Here is a 21,945-nt window from a genome sequence, read left to right as displayed (position 1 = left end):
GGGACTTCCTAAGGCACGTCGCTTGGTTTGGCAGCGCTGGCCAGTTGGGGTTGTTGGGTCGGAGGTGCATACGGAATGGATGCTTTCTGGAGGACTTAGAGGCGGAGGAGCCAGGACTGTCCACCGGGGAAAGCAGGGAGGGAAGGAGGACGGGGCGGGGGGGGGATCGGTTTCCATCCCCAGCACCGAACACTGCTGCGCCTCCCGTCTGTGGGACCGCGCGGTGAGAACCCCAGCAATGCCTGCCTGTCCCGCGGCACAGCCCCGCGGCACGGGACGCGGCTCTGAGTCAGGGGTCCTAGGCTCCAATCCCGCTCTGTCCGCTACTCCCCCTGAGCCTCGGTCATACCCTCTGCAAAATGGAGCGTGCAACAGGCAGACCTGGTTCACACCTCCCTGGGCACACTCGGATACAACAGCCGTCCACAGGGAGCACTGGGCGGAGCACCTGTCACGTAGCAAGCCTCCCACAAACGGTCCGGGCCGGTGTTCCTACCCGCCGGATAACTCCCTGACCTGCCAGCGGAGGCGCCTAAAAGTCACAGGAGGAGCTGCCTTAACCCAACGCACTTCTCGGCAGTCTCTCAGAATTACGGTCAGATGTGTTTGCGTTCAGTTAGCCTTCTCCAGGACCCCTTTGGCCCCCTCTTCTCTTCTATATAGTAGACCCCCCCTTATCCACAGGGGACACATTCCAAGACCCCCTGCAGATGTCTGAATCAAGGATAGTAACAAACCTGTATGTATATTCCTATGGTAAATTTTAATTTATAAATTAGGCCGTGTAAGCGATTAACAACAATAACCAATAGTAAAATGGAATAACAGTAACAATGTACCGTCATAAAAGTTATGTGAGGGTGGTCCCTCTCAGCAAACCAGCACAAAGGTCTCCCTCCTTTTTCAGAACTTCAGGGATAGAAGGATGGTTCTGACCACGGATCCTAGCAACCCCAGCGTATGATTTTTCTCCTTCCCTCATTAACTTGAGAATTTCCACCTTCTATACTTAAAGGAAGCCCTTTCTGACTTCCCTCTGGCATGCCTGAATTGGCAGCCTCACCACTCCTCTGTCTTGGGGTCATTATCAAGTCCAATGAGGGTTACGTGAACACAGGCCCTATCAGACCAAGACTGGCCGACCTGGTCATCACGATGGTCACTGAGTGGCCACCGGGCAGAGAGCCTGGACGAGGACATGAATCAGGTCCCAGGTGGGAGAGAGCGGGACTGTGGGAGATTTCATCATGCTTCTCAGAGCAGCATGCAGATGATGAATACGCAGGAATTATTTCTCTCTGTGACTTTCCATTGGATGTTTTCAGACCACGGTGGACCGTGTGGTGACTGAAGTCAAGGATGGGGGTGGGGTCTACTCCTCAGTTCCTTCTTCTCTTTCCTCAAAACCTGTGCCCATTTCAAGACTTTCTCTCCGAGGAGGCCGTGAGATAGGAGAGGGTAGAGAATGGGACGCATTCAGGTCACAAAGCTCTCCAGGTGCTCAAGACCGAGCTGACCTGAATCCCACGTGAGGGAGTCGTCTCCTAACCCGGCAGGCAGTACCAGCCCCAACGGCACACACGGTCCCTGTCTGCCCCGGGGTTCTGGGAAGCTCAGGGCCTGTTCTGAGGACCCAGGGCACCTAGGAACTTGGAACTGCATAAGAAGGGGGGCTCCTCAAACAGCCCCATTTCCGTCCCAGAGACACGTGAGGGGCCAGCTTTGAGAGAGGGTTTGGATCAGGCATGGTTATCTCTATTACTACAAAATAAGAATGTGTCAAAATCGGATACTGTCAGGGTATGTCACTGTACTGCATACATTCTGGAGTAGGTCTTAGCAGGGGGGGAAACAAATACTATTCTGAAATCGTAATAAAACCACAATTGTCCGCGGCGCACAATCTCCTAATGACATCCTCTACCCTGCCTCATGCTTTCTGGGGAACTGCCTCCTCTCATGCTTAGAATTAAGGATGACAAGGCAATGTTCCCATTTGCCCAAAAAGGCTGATATTAGTGCAATAATACTCCCTTAGACGAATATAATCCATACTCAAGGCAGATGAAAATGTACTTGCTAATCCCTGGTGAGTGGAAGATTACCTGTTATAACTTCCTCCAAGTTATCCTCTTAAGGAATAAGGAAGCCACAGACTGAAGCTTGTAACCAAGGCTCAGAGGCTGCAACTTCCTGTGTTTATTTTCTCGGGGCATTTACTGGGAGAGTCACTGGCCCCGTGTCAGCAAAGAGAAAGGGCATCAGAAAGACACTCAGGGCCCAGGCAGTGGGGAAGGGCGGTGTGTAGGGGGCGGCACAGAGAGTGTGGGAGGCAGACCCAGCAGGGTCCCAGCCTCAGCCCGACCACCACCCATCGGAATGACCTAATGAGTGGCTGCAGCACCGTGCACGGTCTCATGTCCCTCACTATAAACGGAGATAATGATACCTACATTGTCAGACCGGAATGAGGACAGTGACCTTGAGCGCACACCACTCTCTGTCACTCCTTCTCAGAAGATCGGTTCCCCCAGAACATCTAAAGTCAACGCACGATCCACGCAAATAAGCAGGTGGGACTCCGTCAAAGGAAAAGCCTTCTGCGCAGAAGAGGAAACCATGACCAGGACAAAAAGGCATGCCGGGTATGGGAGCGAGTATGCACGAGGCCTCTACCCAGTGAGGGGCTGGCATCCAAAATATATAAAGAACTCACACAATTCAGTATCAAAAGAACAGACCATCCAATTTAACAATGAGTGGAGGAGGTAAACAGACATTTTTCCAAAGAAAATGCATGAATGGCCAAAGAGTTCGTGAAAAGATGCTCAAGGTCGTTAACAGTCAGAAAAAATGAAGATTAAAATCACAATGAGAGTTCATCTTACACCTGTTAGAATGGCTGTCATCCTAAAAAGGGCGGGGGGATGTAAGTGTCGGTGAGTGTAGGACCAGCAGTCACAGCCGTCACGGCCACGCACATGCAGGTTCTCATTGGATTCGGGAAGACGGTAAAGAAACAGTGGAGCCAAAAAATGGAGGGCCATTCCTTTATTAAAGTCTCGCATCGGCCGACGAGCAAACATACAGGGAAAACACTTCCCTCTTCATTCAGTCAGGGCCTCCTAAGGCCTGACACATTCTCCAGTTCCACAACCAGGAGACTCTTCTCCGGTTTCTCTTGGAATCAAAGGTCCCACCAGTCTCAGCGGAGCTCCCAGGGCCCCTCAGCTCTGGTTCCCCATCTGCACACCTTCTCTCTCTCTGCATAAACTCTGCAAAAACATGGCTTCCTCCTTTCTTCCCCTCTTTCTCCTTCTGCTCTCTCTTTTCAAAACTGTCTGGTGGGAAAACCCCTCCTCCAGCACACATTGGCAAGACAATGGCCTTTCCCAAGCAGGAAGGTAACTTGCAATTTCACAGATCACATAGCTGGCACTGCCCGGTGCCATTTTTTAACATTAAAAGTGAGCAAACTCAAAAATACAAATTTTACAGATTCATTTGCCCCACAGTGAGGATATAGAAAAAAAGGAGAACCCTCATCCCACCGTTAATGGGAATGTAACTTGGTGTAGCCGTATGAAGGTTCTCCAAGAAAACCAAAAATAGAACTAGCATCATGACCGAGAAATCCCACTTTCTGGGTATGTATCCAAAAGAAATGAAAACTGGTTATCAGAGAGACATACGCACCACAGTGTTCACTGCAGCATTTGCAACAACAGCCAAGATACGGACACAGCCGAAGTGTCCGTCAGCAGCGGAATGGATAAAGAAGAGTGTGGCACATACATCCACAATGCAACAGACTTTAGCCACAGAGAGGAAGGAAACCCTGCCATTTGTGACAACAGGGATGGACCCTGAGGACATTATACCAAGTGAGTTAAGTCGAACATGAAGAGACAAATATGGCGTGGTATCACTCATATGTGGAATCTTAAAAAAAAAACAAAAACAAAGTGAAAGATAGAAACAGAAGAGAAGCGGTGGCCGGGGCGGAAGGGTTGGGGGAAATGGAGGCTGGGAAAAGTGTATAAACTTCAGCTATAAGATGACTGAGGGCTGAGGATCTGATGCAGAATATGGTGATTATGATCAATAACACTATTGTATAACAGAAATTTGCTGGGGAAGTAGAACTTGATGTTCTCACCAAATAAATAAATATGTATATAAATAAATGCGTGAGGCGATGGAGGTATTTGTTAACTAGATGGATGGGGGGGGGATCTTTTCACAATGTATACGTATATCTAATTACCTCGATGTACACTTACCGATCTTGCAATTTTATTTGTCAGTTATACCACAATAACGCTAAAAAAATGCACAATTCACTTCCACATTTTATTCTCTTTCCCCGACTCCCGACACAACCCTGAGATATAACAGTTTCTGGGGCAGAATCTGAACTTGTAAAGAGCTGAATCTTAACCTGCTCTGAGACACCTGCACGCTCCTCTTCTGCTAAACGCCACTCAGTGACAGATGTTTCCCCTACTGCGCCAAACAAGTGGAAGTTAATGGCCCCACAAGCAAATGAAGACTATTACAGAAAATGGGCTGGGAGACTGTGAGGCAAGGGGGGGGAGGGGCCTCCCCGAGAAGATCAAGCATCCGTCCACCACTTGGTCGCAAAATGAGTGAACTTGCCTGGCCTGGAGGATGTTTCTTCTTTCAAATGACAGGTCATGGCCTACCTCTGGCACAGGAAGAGAGACCACCTCGTATTCAAGGGGGAAGATCAGTGACTAAGGATGAGCACAGGTTTCAAAAATTAGTCACCAGTTACCATGGTAATGCAAATATCACCTAACAACTCCCTGGGCTGTAAGTAACCAAGATGATGCTAAATACATTACTTTAAAAATGGAAAATGGGCTCTAATTTTAGGAACACTTGCATGGGGCGAGACGGACTTAAGGGCAGAGTGCAGGCAGCCCGGGTGTGCCCCTGGGGACCCAGGACCCGAGGTCCCCCTCCTGCCCTGCGCATGTTGAGTTCGGGGTCACACACACACACACACACACACACACACACACACACAGCTATGCCAGTAGCAGAGAGAGGTATGACATCTTATTCACAAAGGGCGACGATTAGGGAGATGAGTCCCCTCATTCCCCAGATTCTTAATAAAAGACTTAATCCCCGCTGCTGCCCACGGAGACAGGACAGACTGGATGAGAGTGTTAGGTGGCCATCCCTTTTAAACTCAACATGAAGGATTTCGTCTGGCCAAAAAAAAAAAAAAAAAAAAAAATTCCCCAGAAAATGACTAGGATGCCCAATAAAATAACCATTTTCCCACTGTGCTGAGTGGTTTCTGAGTCTAGATTAATTTTAATTCGAACAAAAGCATATCTATTTTATGAAGTATTTAAATTATGTCAAGAATCGGCCACACACGAACACACTCCCAAGTGAAACTCGGTGCATAACTTCTGTCCACGGTGCACGGTGCCTGGTGCACGCAGACCTCGTTTCTTCCGAAAAGTGGCCCCGGAGCAGACTCCCTCCACGGGGTCCCTGGGTGTCGTGCACCAGAACGCCACAAGGGCTCATCAAGTGCGAAATCGCAGGCCATGGCCCAGGCCTGCTCCACCTGAGTCCGCCGGGTGGAGGGGTCTAAGAATCTACGGTTTGAAAAGGTTCTTCCTGTGATGTCCACGTGTCTAGCCTGAGCATCCATCCTTAGGAATCTCCCGTGAACTGTGGTCTCTGGACAATGGTGACAGAAGACAGGAGAGCCACCAGGGAACACAAGCCAACAGAGAGTAATCAAAGGCAGGTGACTTCATGGCTTTTGGACCAGAACTCCGGTGGAAAATCCCGCACAAACACTTGTGTTATATATGTGTGTATAACACAAGTAATTCACAAACTACACAAGTGAGAGACTCTGACCTGGTCTGTTGTATTCCTGTTTTTAATACCATTACAACCAACTAAATTGATTTCACAATCCACTAAGTGGGGATGTTTGAAAACCCCTATTACTATAACTTCTACTGTCCTGTAATTTTTATCACTTAACAATTTTTATACTTTTCCATATTATGCCTCAAATAGTAGAGGACTATCCAATCTTTCCCAATAACACCCCCAAAGCCACAATATTTTAGCTGCCTTTAGAAGGTGAACCGAGAGGAAAGGAGGCTCTTCTGCTTAAATATATCAACAGTGATACATCTGACGGCTAGCATCGATATTTTCTTTCTTTCTTGTCTCTTGATCCTTCAAAGAATAGCATGCAGACTATATGAAGGTTGTATAAAACAAACAAAAAAATATCGAGAAAATGAAGCAAAGATGTCTTGCTGTTGTTTCAACCACTTTAACAGGGCTTCGACAACTAGCCCCGAGAAAGGGAGGTAGACGGTCATGAAGTGCCACATGAATGCTCTCACCAAGCAGCAAGAGCCATAATCAGTAAATCTGCCACAAAACAGGACATGGAAACATATTCGCTCTCCACCCCCCACCCACCCATCCCACCCCGGGGTGGGCTAAGCGCTGCCGTGCGAATCCCGCAGGCGCGGCACGCTGAGTGCGGACACCACACTCATGAAGGGTCAACATATAAGCTTCAGACGGGTGCGTCTGGCCCGGAGCAGAGCGAACGTCCCTCCTGTCCCCTCTCGGCTTCCTTAGATGCCGGAGTCCCAGATCAGACCGCGGGGCGGACCTACCTTTTCCGTGATGTAGAAGTTGGAGCTGTCGGCGTGCTGCAGCGCGTAGTATTCGTGGTTGGCAAGGGACCACCTTAAAACACAAGGGTGAACCGATCAGGAAAACAGTGAACGTCATTTCCAGTGTTTACGGGGGGGGGGGATGGCGTTAAGTGAATTAAACACCCTGGGACTGGAATCAGGCCAGTACTCAATGTACCCCCTCCCCCAATGCGGTTTCTAAATCAAGATGATATCTGCCCACCTTCCCCCACGAAGCCCCACTGTTTCATACGGGGACCATCCTCCAAGCCTGCGGCTCCCCTGCAAGCATTTCATCGTCACGGCTCTGGGGTGGGTGGTGGGGGGCAGTATTTAAATCTAAGGTTAGCTGCCTCCCTGTTTTGAAGGAGCATTGCAGGGGGGGGGGGAAACGAGGGAAACGAACGCCATTTAAGTGTCTGAGCACCGTTACATTTCAGTTGTTTCTGCGTTCCCCAATGCCCAGTCACTAATGCTTGCTGCACACTGGACATTCTAGTGAAGCGTCCCAGGACTGAAATAAACTCCAGGTAATCCTCTAGTCACAGTTCTGCTTTAAAAGTAAAAAAAAAAAAAAAAAAAAAAAAAAAAAAAAAAAAAAGCGATAACTTCCATATGTGCTTTTTTTCTTCTGATTGTTAGAGCGACTAACGTACAGTAGGAACGCCACATGGTTGGGATGTCCACGGGGCCACAGAGTGAGCCACCCTGGGCACCTGACTGGTCCTCACATTTACACCAAACGAAGTGTGTTTCCCCCTTGGGAAGTTCACACCGTTGCCTGCGGAGACGGATGAACGTACCCAACTTTTCAAAATAAATAAAGCCTGCCCCGGTCAGCAGGCACCGGCCGCTTCATCACTCTTTGAGGAACAGCACTCAGTTTTTTGGGTGGAGAGAGGCATGCACACTTTTTACAGTAATTCTTGGTCTCTTTGGGCAAGTCGCGGGTTGGAGCTATGGATGATAGCTGACAATCGCGGGGGAATATTTTGCCCGCCTCTCGGACTGTGGACTAGAGCCCCTCAGAGGAGGGAGTGACGACACTTACCCATCGCAGACTTCCTTTATTATCGCAGACAGCGGTTTTTTCTGCAAAACAGCAAAAAAAAAAAAAAAAAAAAGGGAAATACTCTGTTAGTTTCATTTCACCATTTTAAATTTTTAAAAAAAGGAGAAGAAGAAGAAGGCTAGTAAAGAGATATCTAAGCAAGGAGACTTTCTATTTGCTATTCTTAGTTATTCTAAATGTGTCTGTTGTTTTTCTCAAGGTGCAATCGACCAGCCATCGCCACCAAACTGATGATTTACTAGCCTGGTGGTACTTTTTTTCCTATATCTAATACTACTAGTGGAACAAAATATACATCGTCTAAGACTCAGCCACATTAAAATCAGGGTGAAAACACAGGCTTTGTTCAAAGAGCTCGGAGGCAATGGCCAGAATTCCTCAGGAGTCCACGGATTGGACAAGCAGTTTAGTTGTGTGCTCAGAAGCCCGGACTCGTGATATTTTCATGGGACCATATGGCAAAATGAAAGGTGAGGTATTGTGTGACATTTCTCTGCAAGAGCACATAGAATTCCTTCCACAGCCGTGGCACCGACAGATGCCAATCAGGCAGCAACTGGAGTTGGGCACACTCACGTCACGGGCCCACGGCATCGGGTGCCCTGGTGTCAACTGGCGGCCGACTACAGCTGTGCTCTCTGCCCAGTAGCCGCAGCTGCGCCCCGCTTGCCTCCGGACAGAAGGAATGTGGCAGAGAGACACACACGGCATGCCCAGAGATGCCGAAACACTTTCTGTTTGGGATGCAAACAGACGCCGTCTCTCTGCCAGGGTGGACGGTGGTGTGGCACCAGAAGAACAAACCCCAGACAGAAGAACAAATGGGAAAGAGACATCGCAGAAGTGCACAGATGGCCCGGGAGTCTCAGACACACCACGAAAACATGTCTTCAAATACAGCTGCGATATAGTCCCGCTCCTCTGAGGGTGAACTTGTGTGGGGAAAGGACTTCTGAGTCAGGCAGGACGGCTTCCAACCCCAGCCCGTCCAGGTGCCTGCAAATTCCTCCGTTTGCTGAACCTCAACTAGTTTATCTATAAAATGGGCACGGGACCTTCTCACTCCTTGAGGTTATTATAAGAATTAAATTAAACGAGCACTGACACAAAGGGCAAAAGACACACACACACCGACACAGAAGGTGAAGCGCTAACTTCCTCGCCCTCTCACGGCCCTCACAGAGCTCCATTTCCTTCTTGCATCTCTGCCCTTGAACACAAGGCTGCCATATCGGCCCTCCTGGTGAAGTCTGAACACCGTCGTCCTTTCTAAGGCCCTCCGGCCCTGACTCAAAGCTCCAGCTCGGTCCTCGGTGTCCCTGCAATGACTCCCTTCCGCTGGAGGCCCGGCCTCTACGCTGGGGTTCTAAGCAATGTTCGCAGACAACGGTGAACGCAGTGGAGGGAAGAGGAACCCGGAACGAGGAGTGGACGGGAGTGGGGTGTTCCTGCCATCCTTAGCTGGTTTCCTTTAGGGTCAGATTAGACGTGGGGACTGGGTTCTACCTGGAAGCTCCATGTCACAGACGCCTCTGCACATGCTGGTCCATTGTTTATGACGCTAGCTGTGCATTTCAGGGGCAAACCCACTGTCAGAAGAACTTTAGGAACAAAGCTTTTCTCCTAAGACAAGGAATTTGCCTCTGGGCTGCCAGAGACCTCCCTTGGTTGTCAATATCTTCCTCTGTGACATTCACATGATCACGTCTCTCCTCCTAACCGCTCTCCTAAAATCCTGACACTGCTCATCCCAAGTCCTGCGATCAGATGAACACCCCCCCCCCCATCCCGTCACCCCTAACTCTGCTTCCTCAACCCCAGCGACTGTCCCGAGCATCAGCCCATCGTCACTAACCACTTGCCATGAGTTCCCGGTCCCATGCTCCACCGGCATTCCTACCGCACATTCCTACCTCCCATCCGTTCCCCCTTCTGGTAGCTCTTCCGTGTACATGTCCAGAGAACCTGCCTTCTCCTGGTCTCTGCCTTGCTCTGTGACGGACACGTTTATCAGGCCCCGAGTCCCACCTTCCCTCCCCCACAGCCTCGCTCTCCTTTTCCCCCTCCCAGACCGCATCACCACCCTCGGGAAGGGTTCTCAGGGCCCCAGCACCAGATCCTTGCAAGTGCATCTCTGGGTTCCTCTCTCTCCAAATGCTCGCTTTCACTGTAATGAGACAAAATCAGAATTCCCCCTCAAACTGTGCTCAGGTCCGTCTGTTGCTCTGAGAGCCTCCACAGATGCCTCAGTGACCGTCACTAGACTGGATACCTCCCTTCGCCTGTCCTGCAAGCCTTCCCCAGTCTGGTCGGTACTGACGCCGTACCCGTTCCCGCACCTCCAGATTGGTCGGCGATCCACCAAACACGTGCCCGTGTGTCTATGCGTGTATCCTCCACACTTTCACTTTATTTGTTGACATGTCCCTCTCTTCTTTCTGTTCCATCTCTAACGATGAACTCTACCCATCATTGAGACCCACATCAGAGCCACCTTCTCTGAGCAGGTGTCCCTGATGGCCCCAAAGAGACCGAGGTCACGCCCTCTCTGCACCAAGTACCCCTGAGGACTGCTGCGGCTGCCCCACCTCTTGTCCCCGGGAACACGGCCCCTTGCTGCATCTCTGCGACCCTCTCCTTTGCTCGGTACTAGTTTCCACGGGGCACAGGTGCTAACAGGCCCTATGAGAGACTCAACACGCTTCTGTCCAACGGGAGATCTACACATTTACTAACTTTCCTTTAAAAAAAAATAAAAGAGAGAGAGAGAAAGACAGAACAACTATTTTGAAAGCTAGCCTGGATTCATCAGTGCACCATGTCCCACTTCCCACCCCATCGGCCAGCGCTGGGCGGCTGGACACAGCTGCGGCTAGAACTGGTGGACATGTGACCTGCGTGGCCACTCGCGAAGGGGTCTGTGCCACGCAGCCCGGGAGGGCCCCGAGCGAAACAGCTGATGAGGAGAGTGTGATTCAACGGGTTTAGATAAAACAGACACCAGTCAAGTGACAGCCACCATCCCCGAGCAAGGCTGCAGCAGTGATCAGCACAACCTTCATAACCGGTGACTGAATCAGACACCCCAAACCAAAAACCCTGCTCTGGTATCACTGCCCATAGAAAGCCCTCAGTCAGACAGGGCTTCTGCGACTGACTTCAATTCCCAGCCAAACCCTGGCGCTGCCCGTGTCTGACTTCTCCTCGCTCGGGACGCAGAAGCTGTGTCTCAGACGTAGGCGCAGGGCGGCAAGGGAAGTACCTCAGTCTCTTTCTGCAGACCACTGGATAATCTGCCTCTCATCTCACTGAGAGCAAAAGGCCCCGGAGAAAAAGAACATTGGATCTAAAAGTTGACGAAAACTGGGCATTTTTTTTTTCCCCTGTGACTCCATCAACCCTGAAGGAACTAAAAATAAAAATCTATCATCTACTTGAATATATCTGCATTCAGAATACTGAGGCAAAATTATTTTAACTGCCTGAGTATGTTTTTTTTTCCCCCTCAACTTAACAAAGACCGTAACTGAAATCCCTAACGCCTTTGAATTTGAAGGTCACGGCTACCTCCGCGGAACTCACAGCGAGCTGAGATGGGCAAAGCAGGAACGTTTTCTCAAGATGACCTGGAGGTCAGGAGCTGCCAGACTCGTGCGCACAGTGGCCCCAAAACAAGCTTTCATCCCTGCTGCCCTGAGCCACCCCGAGGTCACCTTGCAGCATTCAAAAGCTTTTCTTCACTTTATATTATCCCCAGAAAATGTTCATGTTGGTGGAAATAGTTTGATTTGTCCAGCAAAGCGTGTATTTCCATATGAACGGCTGGCCAAGAGCCACCCCTCACCGCTACCTTCCAGGAGCAGCTTTGGTGATGCTGGTGCAGGGGACGCAGTCCTCCCTGTCTATTTTAACTCTGACTCTCCCGGAGAATTCCTGGCTTTAACTTGATTTACCAAAGACAGTAAATCCAGAAAGCCAACATTTGCTGTACGAGCAGGATGTGTTTCTCTACTTGACATAAAATCAGCTACCTTCCTGACGATGGCCCGATTCCCTAGCGACGCCTCCCGCGTCTCTGTCTCCGGCCATGCCCTCTCCTCTCGCTGGTCTTCGCTTTCCCGCCCCTGTTCTCTCTCTTGACTCGAACGAAATGTTGGCCTCGTAAACTCCGGAGCCCACGCCTCCCACCCTGATCCTCCTTCTTAGGTCCGGTCCTGAATCTCCAACAACCCCTCGTGGAAACCCTCCCCTCCGAGCTTAACGCGTCATCTTCTTCCTCGTCTGTTCAATAAGATATTGATCGTCCTCCCATCCAAAGCACATGGCTCCTTTAAGGCCTGGCAGGACCCAGGAAGACACACCCTCTGGGAGCCCCCTGGCTGTTCACAGAGGAGGAGGCATACAGTCCAGCCTGCTCTGAGGTTCACCCTGCGGGGGATGGCCCAGCTGTTGTCCTTCATCAGCACCCCCCCCCCCCACCCCCGGCATGCCTCTGATGAACTCAGTTCTTATCCAACCACCTGCTCCTGTCTGTTGGCCGAGGCACCTGGCTCGGGATCTTCCCCCGGCCCAAATGCCCACCTCGGAGCTCTTGAGTCTATGGCTGCCTCCGCTTCTGCCGGGACACCGGCCCAGGGAGGCGGGCAGCACCCCCATCCGATGTGATCACGTGCCTGCGAGCAACTACGAATGGCGGGCTGCGGGTCTCACCTGTGACCTCCACTTCTCAGGTCCACGGCTATCCTAAAACAGGCATCACCCGACAAAGAAAGCAAGGAAAAAAAACAGAACTTCACAGACACAAACAACCGAGTGGGGGCTGCAGGAGGGGCCGGGGGGGGGAGGGGACAGTGGGGGGAGGGAGGATGCACGGTGATGGAGGGAGACTGGGCTTGCGGTACGGAACACACAATGCCGTATGCAGGGGGAGCGTTATAGAGTTGTGCACCCCAAACCTGTACAGTTTTATTAACCGATGTCACCCCAATCCATTCAATAAAACTGTTTTTACAACATGACCTGGAAGCATCTTTGTAAGGTATGATGAAAATGTCGTATCACTATAGCATACACCTGAAACAAATATAACCACTGTAAGATTATACACCAGCTCTATGTAAATAAGAAATAAATTGAAAAAGAAAGAGGAAGACAGACGCGACCGCCCCCCCCCCCACTCACCACCACCCACCCAGATGCCCTTCCACGGACATCACTTATCAGCCCTTTAACTGCAAAACCATTTCCACAAAGACTTAACCTTCTTGGTCCTAGACTACGAGAAAAGGCTTTCTCGGGAGCTTCAGAAGAACGTGACAGATGCACTATTCGAACATCTTGAGGGGGGAACCGCACAGCAGGGGGATTTTACATCGCCTTTGGAGATGGAAATTCATCGAACATATTCTGCACAGCAATTATGAGTAATGTTGGCCCGGAAAGAAAGAAAGAAAGAAAAAAAACAACAACCCGTTTCCACATATCGGGACACCTCTGAGCAGGGAGACATATGCTGACTATGAGTCAGTGAGCCTTTAATGGGACCCGGAGCAACTGAAATGGGTGACAACCCACCTAATTCCTGGAGGAGCCTCCCAGCATTCTGTGACAACCAGTCATTCTGTGACAACGTGACTCTTTCTCCAGTGAGCCCTGTGACGACTTCCCATGCTGCCACGCCCTACGCCTTAGCGTGGAGGGACCCCGTGTGTGCTGAGAGCTGGGTGCGCGTCCTCTGGTTTCCTGAGAGGCCTAAGTTATCTGAAGGGTAATGACCAAACCACGTTTTCCTGAGGCAGACTTGTCTGGTTCTTGGAAAGCAAGGATTCTGACAACAGTTCCAACGTGAATCACCAACTCGACATTCTGGTGACTGTCAGGAATGACAGAGGGGCTCACAGCGCCGTCCCTGAAGTTGTAAAACCACGGATCGCATTAATTTTTAAAAAAATTGAAAGCTGACAGGCTATGCAACCTCTGTCTTGACAAATTGATGATTCATTTCAAAAATGACTTGTTTCAAGATCCAAGAAACTAATTAAATACCAGATTTCCCAGCCAGATCAAGTACAATCTCTGTGTCATAAAAATTACTGGACTGTGTACATGAGCAAAGTCATGAATAATTAGTAGTCTCGCATATCAGCAGATGAAAGACAAGTAGACAGACCTTTCTGTTTTAGGTATTAGATATACTTCTGCTCAGTAAAAAATGATATTTTCCTTCAACTGAAGGGAAACTGCCATTTTAGAAGCTGACAGCAAACCGGAGATGAGGGCTGTAAGGACAGAGCCCGACTCACCTCAATTACGGTTGTGATTCCTCCTCCTAGTCCTTGACTTTACTCTTGTCTCAGTATCAATGTTGGCAGAGCCAGAAGAGATGCAAAATTTTCCCCCCAGAGAGTTTTAACATCATGGGCAGTGGCAACAGCCAATTTGCTGACTTCTATATCCCTCTCAACCTCCCTTAATATCAGTCTTTTCCAGGAAGCGCTCCCCGATGATGCTAGAGCGGCTGACATGCCCCTGAACCCCGCCCCTCCGCGCCCATCAAGGGTCCTCTTCTAGGCGGGAACCAGTGGTTCACACTGAGAATTAATTCAGATCTTACGTCCTGCTTCCCTCACCCACGGGGCAACAGCTGAGTTATTCGCGTCCAGTTCCTATGTGGAAGGTTCACCGACATTTATGCGTAATGGCTTAAAAAAATGAAAACGTCAGTCCGGCTCGGTGAGATAAACAGAAGCCCGTGGACTCTGATAAGGTAGGCTAGTCGTATCAGATCAGGTGAGGAGGTCAGGACAAAGCTAGAGACGCTCTGAAGGCAACTTCGGATTCAGGTTCAATTTCAACACAAGATGATGATGGTTTATTGACAGCAAAGAAGCTAAGATTGGATAGAAGAGAGTAACCCACAGAGTCCTGGGCGGCACTGGCGGCCAAGGGCGTGCTCAGAAGGGAGCTGCCATTTTCACTCAGCTTTATCTCCTCAGCCTCCTTGCCTCCGGTGGCCGTGTAGACAGTTTCCTTGCCTATGATGGACACGTTAACGCCAACTCCTCCTTCCCGCCGGAATGGTAACGGATGTGTGAGACACCCTCCAGCGAGTGGGGAGGCACGCGGGCTTCCAGGTCTCAAATCTCTATCATCCCACGGATGGGACGATGGCAATCTGAGGCTGAGCCCCAGCCTGGAAGAATAATGAAACGGGCTCTTCTGGAAGAGTCCAGAATACGCAAACAATGGCCACAGTCTTACACACTTTCTCAAAACTCCCCGACCTTTGACATGTCATTAACCCAGACTTTTAATAAGTGTTATCTCTTGGCCAGCCTTTCTGATAATAATGTTAATTATTGAGTGGCCACCATACATCCATTACTAAGTATACTTTACAAATGAGAAAACTGTGCGAAGGCCTCAAGGGGTCGAGTATGTGGCTCAAAGCCTCAGAGCACATGCGACAGAGCCAGAATTTGAACCCAGACCTGTATAATCCCAGAAGCCTTGCTCCTTAACCCTGCCTCAGCTCTGTAACCCTGACAACCATGAACAGCAAGCCCCGGCGCCCAGAGCTAAGATCTGCAAGGAAGGGCGCCGGAAGTCTGGTATCCTGGTTCCTCGCACACAGGGAGCTCTCGATAAAAGTTATTTAAAGCTCAGTCTTTTAGCACTACCATGTGAGTAGTGGATGATCCTGACTCATGCATCATCCACACAAATTATGATGAAACCCTAAGTTAACACCAACACTTCTGGTACCCAGTGGAAGAACCCTGTCTTCCCCTCCTCCCCTTTGACCTTCGAATCCACACCTCCTGCCCTAACCGCTCAAGGGTCCCCTTCTGTCTCAGGTCTTTTTAACTCGAGTGCATATCCTCCTGTACCTTCAAGCTTAATTCGTACCCCAAAACTCTCTCCCCCACTTTTTTTTAAACTGTTATTCATCTTCTTCTAGTTTGCCAGAAAAATAAACTTGCAATCCACAAACCCACATGACATCATCCCCACCCTTCCCATTCCTGTTTGTGTCTCAGTCCGGCCAAGTCAGTGTTGGCTCCTGAAACCATCTTCCCTATTCGGCCTGTGGGCACTGAGAAGCGATGAACCACAGATGCCGTGTGGATTGCTCAAGGCACTTCTGTTGGGGATACAGGAAGCGCAGCAGCTAAATGGATGCTCAGCGTCACATATGGCGGGGTTGATGACGTCACAGGTATGAATGAGAGATGAGGCTACAAGGGCAAGCTAGAAACCCAAATGTCTACATCCTAGAAACAATGCTTGGGGATTTGGACTCAGCAGGGGTTTTTCAGCAGGAAAGGGTCATAATCGAGGGTGCATTTTTCTAATAATAAGTGATTTTACACTGGAGGCCAAAAGACCAGTCAGGTGGACAAACTGGCCAGTGGACCTTCAAGCCCAAAGAAAAAAATCTAAAAAAAGGTCCGACCAGGTAGATAGAGACTTGCCTACCTTCCTGAGCCCTTCTGTAAGGTTTCCACGGAGAACGTGAGACCACCTCACTGTTCCCCCACAATATGTTTCTATCTTGGTGGCTGTCCCGCCATTTGCCCAGCTGTTCACACAAGAAGTCTCAGTATCATCTTTAACATTTCATTCTCCCCCACCCCCTCCATATAATCAAGCATCAAGTTCCTGTCGGCATCACCATCTCCTACAGCCTGAGGAGACCCGCGTCTCACTTCTTCCTGTCTTCCCCCGTCACTATCCGGGACCCTCGCAGGATCGTGTCTTACCTGCTTACAGCAAGAGCTATCTAAACAGCCTGTCCTGATTTTATGTCTCACAAAACAGTTCCCAAACCGTCACCTTCTAAACACACACTTCACATTCCTATTTTTCATTCCTTTAACTTTGGGGCTGCGTTCCGGATGAATCCCTCACTTTCGTCCTCCAGGTTACCGATTCTCCCTTTAACCAAATCCACTCTGGAGTTATGTTGTCAATGTGTTCATTTTTCCTTTTCTGTTGTAGTTCTGTTTTAATTTCTTATGTTTTCCTTACCATACATATAGTTTTCACTTCTAAGATTCCTAATTGGTTCTTTTTCATATCCATCTGTCCTTTATTTATAACCATCTACTTTTTATATTCATAGTCTTCTGTGTGTAGACCTTATTCTTTTACTATTCTTTTTAATTTTTTTTCCATTGATTCTAAGAGAGAGAGAGAGAGAGAGAGAGGAAGGGAGAGAGAAGGGAAGAAACAGAGCAAGGGAGAGAGAGAAACATCGACTCGTTATTCCATTTAGTTGTGCACTCATTGTGTCCTGACCTGGGATAACCCGCAACCTCAGTGCGCCCGGACAATGCTTTATCCCAGGGGTCCTCAAACTACGGCTTGCGGGCCACATGCGGCCCCCTGAGGCCATTTATCCGGCCCCCGCTGCACTTCCAGAAGGGGCACCTCTTTCATTGGTGGTCAGTGAGAGGAGCATAGTTCCCATTGAAATACTGGTCAGTTTGTTGATTTAAATTTACTTGTTCTTTATTTTAAACATTGTATTTGTTCCCGTTTTGTTTTTTTACTTTAAAATAAGATATGTGCAGTGTGCATAGGGATTAGTTCATAGTTTTTTTTTATAGTCTGGCCCTCCAATGGTCTGAGGGACAGTGAACTGGCCCCCTGTGTAAAAAGTTTGGGGACCCCTGCTTTATCCACTAGGCTTCTCTCTCTCTTAGAGTTCTTTCTTTGAGGACATCTTGTTTTCAGGGTCCTCCCTTGCTTGCTCTGTGGCTCCACTCTGCCCCAGAGAGACTAGGACCAGGATGAGCAGCAGCGGATGTGATGAGAGGGACCAGATGCGGGCCAGTGTTTTGAGATAACTAATTGGATAGAAAAGCTGAGGGAAGAACAAGAATCTGAGAAGACACATCGTTTCGGCTTCAGCAAACCGGGTGCCTGTTCACATCTGGCACCGAGACCAGGAAAACATGAAGAGAAGCATAGCTTCTGGGGAGGAAGAACGGCGAGGGAATGTTGGAGGATATTGAGTCTGAGGTGCCAGGAGCATGTGGACGGGCAAGGCGCATGGAGACAGGCCACTGTCTGTATGGGTCAGGAGGTCAAGGAAGCAGTGACCACCAGAAGTCGTGAGCGCCTCCTGGTGATGAGGCTGATGGATCCAAACTGATCACCGCAAACTCGTCCCACGGTCATGATCCATCTACCGGCACTCGGAAGTCTGCCATAGCTTGTCCCACAATCTTTTAGCTGTCCTTGACAATGGGGGGCTTTGAGGGAAGGACAAAGATAGACCTTCATCACGTCATTCATGAAATGCAATGATATATTTGGAATGCAGGGTAGGAACGGGGGCAGGATGTCCCTCTCACCAGGGCTGCTCCCTTTCAGAATGATATTTGTCTCTCCTTAGAGAACGTACAAACATCACCTGTTTCAACCTGTGCTCAGCATTCATTCTGAGTTCACCACACACCAGGCCCCGTGCCAGGCAAGACCCCTGGTCCAGGCAGAATGTCACACAGCAAGTCATTGCGGGTGTCACAGTGCGGGTAACAGGGGCCTTCACCTAGTCTGAGAAGGCAGTGAAGACCCCGTCTGCAGAGCGCCCATTTCATCTGGGATGGATGTGAACAGGAAGACAAGGGCAGGGGGGTGACTTCCCATTCAGAGAAAACCACGTTGCAAAGGCTCTGAGAAGTGTGCTCTCATGGAAGGTGGAAGGGTCGCTCAGAATGAACACCCAGACGGGGGGGCTGGGGGGGAGCCACGGGCACTGGACGCCAGGCTGGTGGGGTCGGCCCGAGCTGGCGCGAGCAGGGCCCCGGCGACCACAGTAAGCACGCCGCATCTCGTCCTAAGCGCAGCAGGGGAGCCACGGGCACTGGACGCCAGGCTGGCGCGAGCAGGGCCCTGGCGACCACAGTAAGCACGCAGCATCTCGTCCTAAGCGCAGCAGGGGAGCCACGAGGATGCGTTCACCAGAGGGGGAGGGAGTGCGCCGGTGCGGAGGCCGGCGGAGCTGCCGCCGAAGTCACCTAGGGGCGGGACGCTCCTATGGAGACAAGGTGGACAGAATCAAGAACCACCTAGGAAGCAGGTGCCACAGGAACTGCTCTTTGAAGGGCTGTGTGACACTGGGGGGACATGGGGACAGTTGTCAGGCATGACAGTGTTGTCCCTGACTTAAGAGGACCCATGAATCCATTGGATGGACATCTAGAGAGAAAGAAAACATTAAAGTGCATGTTTTATCTCCCGGAGGCTGCCGACATTTCCTCAGAGCCCGGGGCACATTGTTGAGGCCTCCACAGCCCTAGAGACAGAGAACAGCCTTCCTCCGGGGCCCCGGAATCCTCCTGCATGCTATAATCCAGGCACTGACACGCCCTGCCACAAAGGGCCAGTGGACCCACCAGGCACACAAAGGTCAAAGGGTGACCTCCACGGAAGGTTCTAGAAATGTGAAACACCTTAGTCAGCAAATCTCAAGAAAACACAGCTGGGGAACGAGCAGCTCTGTCCTGCATTGCCCAATGTGCTCTCGGTGAAGAGAACGGGGGGTGGGGGGGAGGGCACCGGATGGAAGAGACTACCACCCCCACCGGCCTGGAAAGCCAACTGGAAGCCGCCGTTCTTTTTCAGAAGGAAAAGCAGAATGCTAAGAGTTGATTCTTGTTCAATTAAACTGAGCTCTCGGCACCAGGGGAGAAACACAGCTTCCGGGCTTTCTATTCCAAAGCATGGTAAACTTTTAAGATTTCATGAGATTATAGAGACTCTATCACACACACACACACACACACACACACACACACACAGAGAGAGAGAGAGAGAGAGAGAGAGAGAGAGTGCTAGAACCGGAAAGGGAAGTAGCCCAGTCACTTTGTTTTAAAGGAAGTTTAAGAAAGAGCTGTTACAATACCCAACTCAACAGCTGCAAGCATCAGATGAGGGGTGATGGCTCCGGGGCCCCAGTATCTTCCTGCCCTGTACTGACGGCACAGTCACAGGGCAGCATCAGATGAGGGGTGACGGCTCCAGGGCCCCAGTATCTTCCTGCCCTGTACTGACGGCACAGTCACAGGGCAGCATCAGATGAGGGGTGACGGCTCCGGGGCCCCAGTATCTTCCTGCCCTGTACTGACGGCACAGTCACAGGGCAGCATCAGATGAGGGGTGACGGCTCCGGGGCCCCAGTATCTTCCTGCCCTGTACTGACGGCACAGTCACAGGGCAGCATCAGATGAGGGGTGATGGCTCCGGGGCCCCAGTATCTTCCTGCCCTGTACTGACGGCACAGTCACAGGGTAGCATCGCCCAGGCTTTACTCACTGCACCTTCCTTACCAAAGGAGCTCTTAAAGATGCTGTGTTTGTGCTCTCTGGAAAGTAAAGGGGAGGGGCACTTACTAGGACCGTGTGACGGCTGGAGCCCTCACTGAAACCCACTGCAGGTGCCAGGTGTCCCCAGCGGATAGAGGTTTATAAGGCACCCCCATAGTGACTTCCAGGTCTGGGTCCCCGGGGCATCAGCATGTCCAGCAGGGGAGCCTGATGCAAACAGGAGGCCTGGGGCCCTGAAATGCACGTACAAATAACCCTCTCCGTGAGAAGTGCATTCATTCCATAACGCAATTCCGATGCAGAACCAACCAAGCTTGGGAGCCACTGATTTAGTCCAACACGGGGAGATCTGTCCGCTGGCTGAGGGACAACTCGCAAGGTCTGGAAACACTTTTGGTTGTCACAACTGGGGAAGGAAATGCTACTGGCGTCCAGTGGGTAGAGGCCAGGATGCAGCTCAAACCCTACAGTGCACAGGATGGCCCTCACAACTCAGAATCATCCAGTCCAAACTGTCAGAGTAACTGAAGTCGAGAAACCCTGATGTAATCCAACCACTCCGGGGAGAACAGCCCAGGAAAATCACGTGACTTCTCATTTCTGCAGTGTAAGGCTGGAGTCTCGCCCTCCAAAAATTATCTCATTGTCTTGATTCTTCAGACCCTTTAAATTCACAGCCTTAACTGTGTCTACATGGACAGTCCCGTGGTATTCTGTACATTCACGTTGTGTGTTTTACGTACATCCTTAAAGGCCCGCATTCAAAACTCTTTATATGTGGAGCTCAACTGTCACTTCCATTCACCAGTCACTCTCCGTATTTAAACGTTCTGGGAATTACAGGTTTGCGGGCTAAAGCGTTGGCTTTAATGCATTGGAGGGAAAGTCTGCCTTATTGGTTCCAGTCTCGCTGGAAACCTAAGAAGCTTGTTCTATTCTGTGTACCGCTCCGTTCGGAATAAATCATAATTGGCTCCCGATGGTTAGCATTACGAAGCAGAGTGCTGAGTGATTATCTCACTGAAGCCCCACCGAGCCAGAAAGGATATATGACGACTGCCAATTCTTCCCATGAAGCAGGAGGCTTGTCCCCACTCACACACCACTTAAGTAGCAGCCCGGAGCTGGAGTCCAAATCAGTCCACCCAAAGTCCAGGTTCATAGGCACCCGGCCAAACGGCCTCTCCCCGTGATCAGCCCCAAGGACACCGGGCTTTTTTCAAGGGTCTGTCTCACTTCAGGTGGGAGCCTTCTGTCCTCACCCAGACCACAGGCCCCAGTCTCCCTAATTTTCCATTGCTTCCATGACACAGCGCGTCCCCAGAAGTTACGTCGTTAGTGGAGGGAGAAGGCATCGTGGTGGCCACGCTGGGCGTTGTCAGACCAGAAGAGTGGGTGCTCGGGGCTAGGGGTGGGTGGGTGGGGTGGAGGGGTGAAGGAAATTGGCAGAGGTGGGAAAAAGGATCGAATGAAAAAAAACACGGTGCCTACAGTTAACACACTGTATGGTAGAGCTGAAATTTTCTAAGGGAGTCGAACTTAAATGTTCTCATTTAAGAAAAGGAGAAAAAAAAACACAACACAAAAAGCAAGCAGCCATGGCTATGAGGTGATGGATGTATTAATGAGCTCAAATAGGGAAATCCTTTCATGATGTAGACATCTATCAAATCACCACGGCACACGGCAACCCAGGGAGTTTCTACTTCAAACATCGCTTAATTTTCTGTCAATTATGCCTCAATAAAGCTGAAAAGAAGTCTATTTTAAAGAGAGCCACCACACCGATTATGGTTCAGTAGAAAGTGCCTGGGTTGTT

The 21,945-nt window shown here is 50.2% G+C and overlaps 1 protein-coding gene across 6 annotated transcripts in view; it reads right to left on the bottom strand.

Annotated features, from left to right (window-relative positions):
• Window positions 1–21,945, bottom strand: part of ELMO1 (engulfment and cell motility 1) — a 505,561-nt gene that overhangs the window by 391,216 nt on the left and 92,400 nt on the right. For all 6 annotated transcript variants that reach the window (XM_066353938.1, XM_066353942.1, XM_066353943.1 and 3 more), the window contains 2 exons: window positions 7,771–7,811; window positions 6,699–6,771 (listed from right to left, as the gene is read on the bottom strand). In XM_066353938.1, the coding sequence (XP_066210035.1) occupies window positions 6,699–6,771; window positions 7,771–7,811 (114 nt within the window). The remainder of the gene's footprint in view (window positions 1–6,698; window positions 6,772–7,770; window positions 7,812–21,945) is intronic.

The sequence above is a fragment of the Saccopteryx leptura genome, chromosome 12 (assembly GCF_036850995.1).
Source record: "Saccopteryx leptura isolate mSacLep1 chromosome 12, mSacLep1_pri_phased_curated, whole genome shotgun sequence".
Lineage (NCBI taxonomy): Eukaryota > Metazoa > Chordata > Mammalia > Chiroptera > Emballonuridae > Saccopteryx > Saccopteryx leptura.
Note: the sequence above shows the minus strand (reverse complement) of the source record. Positions and strands in the feature narration are given on the sequence as shown.